The 14,162-nt window shown below is 38.8% G+C and overlaps 2 protein-coding genes and 2 pseudogenes across 15 annotated transcripts in view; all 4 read right to left on the reverse strand.

The window, feature by feature from the left end:
• Positions 1-997: 997 nt before the first annotated feature.
• Positions 998-14,162, reverse strand: part of LOC110058573 (uncharacterized) — a 42,061-nt gene continuing 28,896 nt past the window's right edge. For 11 of the 14 annotated variants that reach the window (XM_089290467.1, XM_089290463.1, XM_089290459.1 and 8 more), the window contains 5 exons: positions 9,627-9,848; positions 8,946-9,062; positions 7,321-7,462; positions 5,007-5,122; positions 998-3,092 (listed from right to left, as the gene is read on the reverse strand). In XM_089290467.1, the coding sequence (XP_089146593.1) occupies positions 2,880-3,092; positions 5,007-5,122; positions 7,321-7,462; positions 8,946-9,062; positions 9,627-9,788 (750 nt within the window). In that variant the 5' untranslated portion in view covers positions 9,789-9,848 and the 3' untranslated portion in view covers positions 998-2,879. Of the gene's footprint in view, positions 3,321-5,006; positions 5,123-7,320; positions 7,463-8,945; positions 9,063-9,626; positions 9,849-9,957; positions 9,980-14,162 lie in introns of those variants that run through there. The other 3 variants (XM_089290469.1, XM_089290471.1, XM_089290470.1) reach the window with 3 other exon arrangements.
• Positions 7,379-8,800, reverse strand: LOC149111806 (uncharacterized; annotated as a pseudogene).
• LOC149111807 (uncharacterized) lies at positions 12,467-13,153 on the reverse strand (annotated as a pseudogene).
• Positions 13,416-14,118, reverse strand: LOC149111808 (uncharacterized). The gene has a single exon (XM_089290478.1). The coding sequence runs from the start codon at positions 14,116-14,118 to the stop codon at positions 13,876-13,878; it is 243 nt and encodes an 80-aa protein (XP_089146604.1). The 3' UTR covers positions 13,416-13,875.

Raw genomic sequence — 14,162 nt, forward strand, 5'->3', positions numbered from 1 at the left:
GTCCGCGGACCGGTGGTCAGTGTTTTCGGGTCACCCCAACGATAAGGCGAGTCTATTTGAAATGCTTTAATAAAAGGCCCTTGAAAATAACTAAATGAAAGAGTTTCCTACCCTTTCATATACCTCAGCTTGCGAAATCACTACTCTTTTATATACCTGAAGCCTGAAAATGGTACTCCTTTCTGACGGAGCTTTCCCGTACAGGCCATTATAGGAAGTACCCCCTCTCCCGGGGACCCTGACATGGCTTCCAGAATCCCTCAGACATACAGTAATGTATAGAAAGGCTATAACGTTATCTTAAAAGAATCTTGACTTCTCTGTCCGTACAGTGGGTTACCCATCCCCGTTCACTTTTCCCCTTGGATTTACGGCCATGGAGCAAAGCTAAGTTAGGTGCGTACAGAAATTAAACTTTACAGTACGGGCATCGTAGGATAGAATAGAACAGAACAGAACACAGCACAACACAACACAACTCAACACAACACAACACAACACAACACAACACAACACAACACAACACAACACAACACAGCACAACACAACACAACACAACACAACACAACACAAAACAAAACAAAACAAAACAAAACAAAACAAAACAACACAAAACAACACAACACGACAGGACAGGACAGGACAGGACAGGACAGCAAAGGACAGGACAGGTCGCAATGCAACGCAACACAGCACAGCACAGCACAACACAACACAACACAACACAACAGAATAGAACACAACACAACACAACACAACAGAACGCAACAGAACGCAACACAAAACCACACGACACAACACGACACAACGCAACAGAATATAATTTGATAATAACTTTTTTCATACACTCCAATAGGCATGTTTGTTAAAATGTGCTCTGTGACAAATATTACCTTGCGATCGTTAATAAACCGTGGCCAGGTCTAGCGTACACTTGGCTACAGCGCGTTATCTTTTTCCCACATAAGTGTTCAAAAAATCACACAAGAAGCAATCGTGCAATAAAAAGCTCATCATGCAGTTTTATTTAAGTTGCTAAAAGAATACGTGGCTCCAGTATAACATGCAAGTATGTTCTAAACCATGCTCATAAACCCGTTAAATTAAAGCTTGTCAAACTACTTATATTGGTACGTAAATATCATCCAATGCCGGTTTATGAACAAAATGCAAGATGACAAAAACTATTTCCTCTTTTCAGCTCTCTTTCGATCCTATTACAAATTCTTCACGAAGTGCTTCACTTAGCTGCCAAATAAGACTTTACATCGGCTTGGTAATATATTCTTATCCACATAACCTGGATATGAATCACAATGATAAAAATTGCATGGTGAAAATAATGAGCTTGACTTTGTAACCCTTTTCAGACCATGAAAGCAGCACGGTGGTGAAGGAGGCAAAAAGTGTCCGCGCTAACAACTATATAAAACTTTGTCAATATGTAACTAAAACCTGCCAAACTTTGGGCCTTTAACTTAACTTTATCGTTATCCGTTGCCTGATGTTTCCATGACAGTCGAATGTTTAAAGGCATGACCCTTTAGAGTTGCAAATTTTCAGTTGATGACACTGGAATGTGAAACAACGATTACCACAGTAATGTAATGTGAAACGATGTAGAGAGACAGTCGCTACGCCAAACTTGCGGCGAACAATGAATGGATATCTAATGAACGTTTCTACTTCAAAGGGTAAATCCTTGTTATAAAACTGTGAAAAACTTTAGAATGGATTGCATTTACCTGCGCAACCCCTCTTTTAACGTTTAAGACTTAATTGTCTTGACATTATAGAAGGAGCCAAGGGAGAGGGGGTGGGTGGGGACCAATCAAACCTGCTCAAACAAGATAAAAAAATATAAATAAAAAAATAGCTCGGCCTGAATAGTGTCAGAAGTCGGGATATCTTAGCTAATTTCAGCTCTGACTAAATAGGGTTAATCAATTAGAATTAGATTTGAATAACAAGGATTAAGAACGGTTTAAAACCGCCAAGCTGAGAAATCCACCATTTCCAGCCACGTACAATAAACGTTCTCAATTGTTATGGAGTGAAACTAAAATTTTACCTACATGTAGGACTTGCCATTTCCCAAAGCTTGCCTTTTTTTTCGTTTGTTTGTTGTTTTTGTTGTAAATTTTAGTGTTTTAGTGTTTTAGTGAAAAAAAATATCAAAACTTTGATTTTTGATATATTTTTGACATTTGATATATACAGAGCCAATTAAAAGATTTGAACAGAGTTTTTAATTTTCATTTTGAGCTATTGTTAGTATAATAATGTCTGGAAATTTAAAATTGAAGGGGTCACTGAACTTTCTGACTGGTTCACTATTTTTCAATCCTGAGATCTTCCTTGCTTGTTTTTTCGGAATTCAAAATTTTCATTCACACTACCAAAAATATATTTCACACCAAATACATGACATCGTTTTGCAGCCAAAAATACAAAAAAACAAAAAATAGAAAGTAAATTTTTGGAGAATGACAAGTGCTATGTAAATTTCAGTTCCACGGCATCGAAACTAAAAAGTTAATTTAACGTGGCCGGAAATAGTGCAAAAAAAAAACAACAAAAAAAAAAACAAATCAAAAACAAACAAACAAATAAACAAAACAAAAGGAAATTCGATGAACAAAGTTAGAGTGGATAAAGCAGCTAAATTGTAATCGGGTAAACTTGCATGAAAAAGGATAACCGGAAGTTTTACGAGTTTATTTCAATAAGCATGAAAGTGTAATCGTTAATGCTTGGAAGCTATAGTTTTTTGTTATGCAGCCGATAATTTGCCAATTCGAAGCTGTGAATTGCACTGTTAAGAATTACCTAAGATACCATAACAGAGGCCTTGTAAAGTCAAGCTGGAAGAGAAGCAGTTAAGGAGAGGATCGGTTGGATCCTTTGGCGTGCATCACAAACAAGACTCGTGGATCTGGGTGTAATATGTCTTCTACTTGAATAAGAACCAAGGATCCGTCTTCGTGGTTGCATCCCAGATACTGATCCCTTAAACGGTGACATTCAAACAACGAGTAACTTCCATGCTTCCTATGAATGAAGCGCTCAATTTTCCCTGCTTCGTCTTCAGGCTGAAAGTCAACATAGATAAGAATATTGAGCAGATGGAAATGGCCATTTCAAGCGTCTAAACAAATAATTGAACAGAAAATCACGTCACGGATCATCTGTTTGAACTTACATATGAAAAACTTCAAGATAAGCGGCAAAGCGAATTCAATTTGACTTGCTCCCACTGTGACGCAAGTCAATAAGTCAGAGTGCCAACGAGGGATAACTGGAAAACTTTCAACTTTCAGCTTCCAGTTTGTTGTAATGAAAGAAGAAAAACAAACAAACAAACAAACAAAAACAAAAAATAAATAAATAAATAAAAGCAAAGAAATAATAAAGAAACACATGTAGAGTTTCAATCGTCTTAAAAACTAGTAAAAACAGTCGACCAACATATTAAAATATATAATTTAAACAATCGCATTCAACCTGTTATTATTGTTATTATTAGTAAAAGTAATTGGACCGAGTGGAGTACAATTCAGAAAATAATCGCGAGAATAATTTTAAATTCGCACCAGCGAGAAACGCGAACCCGGTTTGAAATTACGGGCACAATTATCCCCTGTATTTTACAACACGATTTCCAATCACTAATTATTTGTATTTATAACAAATTTCGAAATTTAAAAAAAAAAAGTCCTACGGGAACTTCTTTAGAGGAAAGGGTCAGTAGCGCTTTCCATGAGTTTTAAAAACTTTAGGCAACATTAAGAAGGAAGCCATCAAAGTGCGCGTAATTGACATGCGAACCACGTGGGTATTCAATCACAGGTATCCAATAACAAAAAGTTGTAATCCGATACCTTTACTTGGACACCGAAGTGATCGCACGCCGATTGCGTAACAAATTGGTACACGGAGAACCAATCAACATCGAGAATTTTGTTATAGATACGATTATATTTGTGATTATTATTTATTTTAATTTATTTTTTAATTACAGTCGAACCTCTATTAAGCGACCCCCTATTTAAGTAAGTGGTCAACCTTTATTTGGCGGCCGGCGGCCAAAGCCCTGGAAAAAGTGCGGAATCCTGGCTTATTTTTCTCTAAATGTCAATACGAACGCACTTGTTTTGGCCAGTTTAAGTCACGTGACACCCGCGCGTGAGTTAGCCGAACTTGTCTATAAAAACCTCTATTCAGCGCCCACGTCTATTAAGCGGCCGCGGCCAGCTTCTTGCCATCCCAAGGGTGATTTTGTTTTATTTTAAACCGCTATTAAACGGCCAGGAAAAATTGAAGTTGGAATTTTTTAGCCAGATGAAGTAAATGAATGGCAATATGGAAACGAAATTGTTTCTTTGGCTTTTGTTACGTCATGGACTGTATGATAACTACCATTATTCTACTTTTTCTCCACTTGCATTTGTTTGTACTTAAATTTGATAAACTGAAAACTGGACCACGCCCAACGTTGTTTTCGGGTGAACCTCTATTAAACGGCCACCTCTATCAAGCGGCCTGTTGTCTTGTCCCCGAGAGTGGCCGCTTAATAGAGGTTTGAATGTAATTACTTAATTTTTCAGTAGTGTCCTGTTTGATATTTAAGTGTACTTTTAATGCATAGACTCTCGCGTAACTTCCAGTTTTTGGTAGCCTTAGTCTACCCGTAACCATGCACCACCGAGGAATTGGTTAGAAATCTGGGAGTCAAAAGAGTTATTAACAGTACTCAGTCTGGGAAACCGTTGTTCCACTGCCAGCGAGGTGGCCTTCTAGGCTATCACCTTTTAATTGTTAGAGCATTTCAGATAAAAATGACTAAAAAGTAAACGTCACTGCAAGGAATTCAAAATTTTGAGCTCTTCTTGTCATTAACATTACGTTAACAATTCTAGCAATTATGTGACGTGATTAGCGTTGCTTAATACATATGCGGCAAGAATAAAATTAAATTTAAATACAATGAAAAGAAATTCACCAACCTTCGCTACAACATTGTGCTTTTCCACCGATACATAGTATTTTTCCTGTCCAACACTTAGTCCAAGGCTGACCCTCGGCTTACCTGGTGTCGATCTGTCCTGGACTTGAACAACACCTACACCATTACATTAACAGGAATCATTTTTTAATTCTATTCAGCCCGGGAAAGAGAGGGATTGAGGTCCCATCTAACTTTAAACGTTTGTAACGGACGTTCCCAAAATCTCATACCCCATCGTAATAGGAGGAGGAAGGGATAAGGAACCCCTCCCCTTGGTTTTCGTTCTAATAAGACATGACGTAATTAATATAAAATAATAGATAGCTCCTGTCAGTTTTGCAAGTGTGACAGGTGACACCACAAGACGTCATCAAGCCAGCCATCTTGGATATGCTACCTCGGACTTAACTACTTTCTTAGGTAAATCAGAAAACAACGTACATTGATTAAAAATTAATAATAATATTCCAAAATAGTAATTATATATAAGTAACAATTCTGCAATACCGATCGAAAAACCTAAAGAGATCAATTCTGTGTATTTTTTTTTTCTTTTATTAATTTTAGTAATTCTTATTTCGACGAAAACTCTGAGGATATGTTCTATCCAACCCGTCCTTAGCTTTCCTGTACCGCCGGAGCTGGGATTTGTGAGGTCGGAGGCACATCCCCCCCAGCAAACCTCCTGCACGGTGGGTATGGCAACCTTGTCGTGTAGAGAAGGATAGACAGAACTTGTTCTCCAATTATTGGACATTCACTTGGTCAAATTTGCATAACTTCGACTAAGATGAGGAATGTAGTAGTATTGAGTAGTCGAAGTATAAAGTATTAGTGAGGCAAAGTCCAGGAAAATGATGCCAGCCATCTTAACATGTCAAGCTAAATCGACTCGGTTTAGACCTCAAAACATTGTTCACATTAATACGATATTCTAGGAATTTTACCCAGTACGATTGATCAGTTTTATAGCGCCATAAAACACGCGATGCAGTGTGCATCGTGCTGTGTGCTGTTTTTATGTGCAAATTTTGAAATCATCTTCTTTCTACAAATTTGGAGGGTTTTTTGTTTTTTCACTTCGTCAAAAGATACCTATAACTACAACACGAGGCTTTCTTCTAGAATGAGTTATGCTCTTCCAAAAACCAGAACAAACTAAGGAATATTCAACATTAGATATCAAGGTGCAAAGATCTGGAATGATATTAGTGAGGATATTAAGCTTCCGCCACTTAAACATTTTAAGGAAAAGACAAATCAAACATTATTGCATGCTATTAGTACATATTGAATATCTGTAATTCTGTATGTAAATTATAGCTATTCTCATCAATACACTGTATTATCCAACTATTTTTCACTAAATCTGTATGTATAATTAGTCATTTTGTGTGTGCATGTGTGTGTGCTGTTGCATGTGTTTTTTTCTTATTTTCACTTATTATCTGACCCAAAGAAATACTTGCTTTAAATCACTAAGAATGGCTGCTCAGGAAAGTCTTGTTAGCCCATTAAGGCTATTTCGGCCTGCCATGATATATGTACTCTTTTATTTTATTTTAAACTTATTTTTGTTCTTTTAATTTTAAGCTGAATGAGTACAAATTAAGCTGCTGTTGTTGTTGTTGTTGATCTAACTTTTCAGACACACATCCCACCATTCCAATTAACAATGGCTGATAGCCTTCATTGTGGCAGCTCAGAGAGTAGGGACTCATCAGCTAGAAAACTGGCCTTTGTCTGTCTATACTTATTACCACGTGGTTATAAAAATCAACAATAAACTTGGATGCTCTAACCATTTTCTCAATCCCCCTATTCTAACATGGACAGAGGCTGTTGAGGCGCTCACCCTCTTTGAACTCTTGTAACTTTAAAAGCGGCGTAATGACAAACAAGAAATTTGGTTACTTTTAATAAACCATTTTCTGGAAACCCGTTTCATTAAATTTACTTGTCATTTGTAAAAGAACTTGATGCAACGATGACCGTTGGTTTGAATTTTGCTGTTGAGGATAATGGCATTTTTTTTTTTTTTTTTTTGTACTTTCTTGCGGTAACTTAGCTTTTGATTTTAAGGTAAATTTAATTAGCTTTCCCTAGCAACTTTGACTACTTTCACACTATCCAAGACGCCGTATGTAAGTTCGCGAATGTTCCGATTAAATGACATTATTTCTACGTTAAATGATATCATTTCAAGGTACTGACCTGAAACAAAATACTTTTCATATGCTATAAATTGTCTGTCTCATTCTCAAAGCTTTAATACTGTAAGGGTAAATTAAACGCATGTGGAAAACACTCACAAGCACCGGTCCGGTCATCGAACCTTCCAGAAAATTTGATTTCTGGATCACCTTGGGCTTCTAATTTCATTAAGGAATGACCCTCATACCGATCATTGGCAGTCAGACTCCAAACTTGATAGTCGCCTCGGGTAAGAGGTACCTAAAATAGAAAAGAAGTCTTTACTTTTGCCACTAGGATACCTGAGCAGAAACCATCCCTTCCTTTTGTCACTTTTGTACTCTTACATCATCTCGCCTTCTTCCCCTGTTTTACTGATTAATTATTTTTTTTCAAATCTTAAAACTATGTACACACTATACCATATCGACAGAACATCCCTGAAAAGATTCTCTACACCAGTAGGCCTTCAGGAAGTTTAAAGGTAAGCTGGCTATGGGCAAAAATATTTAGTGCAACGCACCATAATAAAACATGTCAACACGTACTCGGTTTCCGTCGAGAAATATATTGAAATTCTGCTTTTAATTACCTCTGTTAAAATATGTTAAGCTCTTAATTAGTACTCTAACGAACAGCTGCTATTTATGAATAGTTTTTTTTAATAATTTTATAAAGGCATGTGAACATACCACTTGTTAATATGCGCTATAAAAGTACCATTGTTTTTATTCATGATACAACAAATAGTGATAGAAACCGACGTTTCTTTGAATCTAGCGCCATTATCAGGGTTACATAATTAATGATAAAAAGCGTTTGTGAAGAGGCTGAGTTGAAGCGAATTTGCATAAAAGAGTGCCAAGCTAATTACATGAATACTTTGGCACGAGGATAATCAGACTGTACATTCAGTGCTGGTCTAAGATCTTGAATACACAGCATTTCATCCACAAGGCAGTCAAATTTGTTCGTGCATTTCTTGATTACATTGAAGCATGCTAAGAAATTGTTCGGAACAGCAGTGTTATGTTTTTGGAAATAATGCTTGAAAATGGATGACGTCTTTTGACGGTGTCCCTCAACGCGCGTGTGAAGGCGGTCCTTTGTGTACCCGACATAACCTGGATCACACAGGTCACACCTGAATAAATAAACAACGCATTGCTAGGTTAAAATTTTAGGATTGAGCTCACACAGGCTTAGACCTTGTTTAAGCTTGCGGCTAGTAAACACGGGTTGGATGGTCTTTTGCACCTTGCTGCTAAGATCTAAGTTGTCGTTTGACAGACACTGCAGCATCCTGATCTTTAAAGGGGATAACTATCCGGATGCCGTCATCGGAATGCTGTTTAGGCTGGTCCACTGCGACTCTCGAGGTGATAAACCTGTTGATGACGGAATCAATAAGGTGACTCGGATACCTCAGCTTACGGAAGACTCCTCTCGAGCAGGAGTAACCCTATGTTTATCAGCACTCAAATTTTACTGCCTTGTCAATGAAATGCTGTGTATTCAAGATCTTAAACCAGCACTGAATGCACAGTCTGATCCTCTTCGTGCCAAAGTATTCATGTAATTAGCTTGGCACTCTTTCATGCCAGTTTGTTGGGGCGCAGTGCGAAAACAGCGCGGGAAAAAAAAAATAGAAAAAGAAAAAAAGAGTTCTGTTTTTCGCGTTGCGCCGGCCCAACTAACTGAACGCCTGGAAGAGGCTAAGAAAATGGATATTGCCCTATATTACCGTACGCGAATTTTTTTCTGCATCGCCCTCCATCTTCATTAACACCATGGAGTAGTCTTCCTTATCAGAGTTGCTAAGACTCCAACGATGAAAATAGCTTGTTGAAGGAAAATTTACCTGAGAAACAAAATCGAAAAGAAGTCTTAACTTCACTTTTGTCATTAACATAGTTAGGGGGAAGGGGGACTGCCTTACTAGATTTAAGCGTGTACTCACGCATTGTTTTTGGTCTTTTCTTCTTTTTCTTTTCTGATTACTTCTTTCAAATACTAAAAATATTCTCGTATATAATCTACAACTTGGGTAAAATATTACTTCTAGGAGACTCCCACTTCATTTATTATTTATCGGTTGTTTTCCCTGAAATCTTTTAGCCGTAAAATTTGATAGTGAGTTCGCTCCAAGTAAATATTCACCAAGCTACGAAGTGGCTCGGTAAATATCTACCACCAGCCACTGACAATGAAGGGAGAAATTATTCTAAATTTTATCAAATCAGTAGGACAAAGGAGCTGCATAGATTTGCGGCAAAGACTGCAGAAGTCTTTCGCAAGCAAATTCGCGCGCTAAAAGTGCAATGGTGCGAGAAGCGTTACACGATTAATCAGGTGATTAACAAGAAAAATTAATACTTTTTTCGTGCACTGTGTGCTCTGTCATTATTAAGTATAATCAACTCACCACAGCAAGTCTTGTCGAATTAGAAGAATTGTCATCCGACATAGAGCGACTGCAATACTTTAAGCTATCTGTATTGCGCAGACTTGATGAAACCACTGCCCTCGAGCAAGTTCGTAACAACACTGCTGAAATCTTCCTCTGATTGGTAAAAAGCTTCAACATCTTACTTTATTGTACCCTCTTTGCCTCAAATTTTCTCAATCAATACCTCTCGAACCGAATCTGTATGGGTGAAAGTCCAATATGTTAAAAATCAACTTGTAAAGTTAAAACCTACAAATACGGCGTTAAGAGCTACATGTGACTGTAGAATCGTCAACACAATTGGTACCTTGATACGCCTAGTACTCGTGGAAGAAAACTTGTGGCCCCTTGGTCGCATCCTCGAAGTGAAGCCAAACAAACTTTATATCATTTTTATGGTAGCTATTCGGTCCTGAGTCTATGGACTTAGAATTAACCAAAGACAATGTGAAACCAGTCCACGGTCATTATTGAAACTTTGGATTACTATAATGTTAAGTTTTCTTTCAAAAGGTTATTCTTAGGATCTACTAGACACAAAAATCGAGATAAAGTGGTGGGATAGCATGTTCCAATAATTGCCTTTTTGTTAATATTTCATTCATACTAGTAAGGAACTGCAGTGTAAATGGGCCTTGAACATGACATTTCTCAGCAAAATTATTAAACGATGTCCTACTTTTTCTAAGGTTAGACCAGGATTTTCATGTAAAAGATAAGAAACCAATTTAGAACTTTGGTGTGGTATGGCTGCCTAGATTAAACTTTTAAGATCAAATTATAAAAATTTTTAGCTACTGAAAGATGCATAATTTCAGTGCGATGATAATTGGGTACATGTAGTGAATAAATGTTTATTTTCCATATTTAAAAGGTACATGTTGAATAGTGCTTTTACAAAGTAGTGATACACTAGTAAGTAAACCATTCTTTGTGACCAACCGTAATGCCCTCATCATTTACGGAAATGCATGTCTTCTGCTCACAGTATATCAAGAGTAGTGGTATGGGCTAGTCCAGTACGAATTTGACAGGTAGTGTGATGCAAATGAAAAAGTATTGTTATGGGAAGGAGTTCTATTGTTTTCTCGAGTTTGACGTATCCATGGTAACCAGAAGCCCCGCCCCCTTTGACGTCATTAATCTCGTTTCCGTGTTGACCGAGTAAAAAGCCTGGTTTCTAAGATAAACAAAGTAATCACGCAATTTTAAAGTTAACCATTAACTTTAATATCAAATGTTTCCCTAAAATTACAGGACAGAGCCGTGTGCAACTCCCTAGTGGATTGCGCTCACCTTATGAATGAAACTATTTACAGAAGTGTTTACAAATGGCACAACAGTGCAATCATGTCCACGTCCTCATTTGTTATTCTTTCAGAGCCATAGGGATATGTTTTGAAGGTGTAGGGATCTATCACTCGTTTTTCGTACACAAGCTGGTACTTTTTCGTCTGAGAGATTGTGGTCAGTGAGTACTCTTTGGAGTTTCGGACGATGTGATAAGGCTTGTAAATATCAGTTTGTCGCGTTTTCTCGAGAGGGCGTTGAATTTCGTCTAAAACATTTTGCCGCAACACTTGATAATTTAACTGCTTGCTACCTTCACTGTTTAAAGAGATTCCCCTCGCTTTGCATTCTTCTTTTTCTTTCTTCGTGAGGTAACCATAATTTTTCGGTCCCGCGGACGCAAATTCAGTGATGAAGTCGTCTTCGCCCAACTCGTCCTTGAAATCACCGAGAACGTCGTCAAGGGGAGGATTGTTTTCATGAGGTAAACTGGAAAAAATAACGCTGTCGGTGTCTGTGTACTGTACTCGTTCTTGTAGCATGTCCAGAGCTGCATACAAACGAAGTCGAGCCCAACATGTCGTGAAACAAGCGATGAAAATGTTGAGGTTTGGTGAGACAGGTTCGTCATTCGATTTCAGTTTATAGTGAATTTCAACGATGTCTTCAGACAATACACTCACGTAGCAAATGTCATTTGCATCACTTTCATGGAATGCACTGAACCTCATAGGATCTCCGAACTCTTTGATTTGAGTTTTGTTGGTGCGCTGGCCAAACTTCCCCCACATGGAATTTAACATCATTTTTGCAAGGCTACGTTTGCCGGGATTCTTTTCAATGTTGTTGCGGTTGAGTTCGATGCCCTCTTTCGCTTTGTAGGATCTCAGATGTTCTTGCTGTTTGACGGGATCATCGCCTACATGAGCTGGCCAGCCGCTTGCCTCCTCTTTAATCTTTAACCATGTATTCACATAGTCTTTAAAGAGACCTTTCCTCGTTTCAGAAAAATGCCACACTTCGTGAATGTAAGTTATTTTGTAGCCCTTCTCAACGGCTTTGTTCAGTTCGGGGGTACACCATGTACCTGTAATTTGTCTTTCACTGTCGCTGTGACTGAAAACCCAGGACCGTTTCAGCATTGGTTTTTCCATCTCTTCTTGTACACAGGCTCTACATAGCGGGAATGTTAGTTTACCATTTTCACGCAGCAGAAGTACTGGATGAAACAGTTTTTCTGGAGGTAAGATTGTGACCTTGGCAATCCCGAAGTAATTTTGGATGTCTGTGTCTTCCGGCTGAAATATAATTTCAGGGTGGTCGACAGGATACTCAGCATTCTTATTAATGAACGGATAGAGAGATGTAAAATCATAGTAATGAATCTTCTCTCCTGAGGCGATGTCAGCCAGATGATAGAGTTTGCCCATCTAATCGGTACAACAAATCTTTGTTTACCAACTGGGCGCTTTTCTTGGATCCGTTCATTAGAGATACGGTAGTGATTGAATCTTGGGGAGAACTCATCACGATGTCTCGATGAATTTGTGACATCTCATACATCCTTCGTCCTTTAAAAGGTGGCTGAGAATCCTTTGATCGTCCGAACTGCTAGGATGTAAATCCAAGACCATGTATCCGAACGGACGTTCTGTCAAACGTTGAAACGTGTCTTGTAAAACTTGCCATTGGGTGGGAAATGCCTGTAACAGTAAATTTCTCATGCCTAATTGATCTCGTGGATTCTTGAAGGCTACGACATAGTGGACGTTTCTGGAAATACTCTTGGCATATTTCCTCGGCGGAAACATGTCTTGGTACAAGTAGAGCACGGTGACGTTCTGATGGTGAGAATGTTTGGTGAACAGATCCAACACTCGTTTATCGTTCCCTCCTTCAGCCATTAGATCGTCCAACACGAGTCATCCGCCTTTAGGAAACCACGTTTTCAGTTGATCTGTGTCGGGAACGCCTTCGTGAAACTTGACCCCCTGTTCTTTCATGGGCTGAAACCCGTCTTGCCACACTTCGTAACAATAATGTATTTGGGAGGGTGGGGTATGAGACAAATCGAGGTTGTTCAGTAAACGTTTAGTGGTAAACACAGTCTTGCCACACCCTGAAGGACCCACCACCAACAGACTGGAAGGGGTGTGAAATCGAAAAGACTTGCGTCGTTCCATGAGTCCAAATGACCAAACGCGCATGGGCATGCTACTTTTGATACCGCAAGAAAAGGAAAAATTCCACCCAACGGGGAATGGAGCCCTGATCTCTCGAGTGACAGTCGAGAATACTAACCATTGTACTACAAAATCATCACACGGAAAATGAACGTTTTCAATCGTATTTTAATGTCCAACCAACAATCATTACACTAAATATCTCACACCGCAACGAGAGGTGTCTTGGTGATGTTTCACTTTACACACTTTATCCCATTCTAACTCTTTCTCGATCAACTTCTTTAACATCTGGCCTATTTTGTGATCGTTGTCTACATAATCATGTTTCGAGAAACGCCTCAAGAACTCGTTCATGCTTTGACCTCTCGCTCTGTCTTTTAAATAGAACAAGGCGTAATCACTAAAGCTTTTACTGTAAATCGATTGCAGAGACTGTCCATTGTAATTGACATGTTGCCATTGACTTTTTAACCAGTCTTGCAAAGGCTGTGTTGACTTGTAAGTCTCTAAAGGTAGGGCGTAGCTGTCCATCACCTCGCACACATTCCCACTATGGGTCCAAAGCGCCAGCCAGTGTCGGCCCGGTCTATCATGTGGATCTGTGTTTACAATGTACCCGCGAGGTTCTTTCTTGATCGGTCGACGTGGTAATCGATCACAAGCCACAGTCCCGTAAAAGTAAGGTTTCAAAATGGCATCCGCTTTCGCCAAATGATCCAGTTGCACGTTATTCAGAGGTACTTTTTCCATTAGCGTTGGTAAATGTCGTACAACACGGCTTTGTTCTTGTCTATTTCCAAGAGTTTTTCAAACTCTCCGTACAAGATGACTGTGATGTTGTTACCTGGTGCGACACCGAAGTTCAGCACGATCTGTAACTCTCCTGACTGCTTGGGGTTCAACACCGGACTGTCCAAACATCCGTTGGCTGCATTGTCAAATACAAACAGTGTGCAATTCTTGCCTTGACCCCAGTCTTCGCTTCTGACCATGTTACCTTAATGTTTGCACAAACATCCTGTGGCTTGTAAGAATC

The sequence above is a fragment of the Orbicella faveolata genome, unplaced genomic scaffold (assembly GCF_042242905.1).
Source record: "Orbicella faveolata isolate gen_17 unplaced genomic scaffold, um_ofav_v1 contig_2, whole genome shotgun sequence".
Taxonomy (NCBI): Eukaryota; Metazoa; Cnidaria; class Anthozoa; order Scleractinia; family Merulinidae; genus Orbicella; species Orbicella faveolata.

Coding starts and splice junctions, on each gene's coding strand:
- LOC149111808 (XM_089290478.1), bottom strand. CDS start 14,118: ATGGTCAGAAGCGAAGACTGGGGTCAAGGCAAGAATTGCACACTGTTT.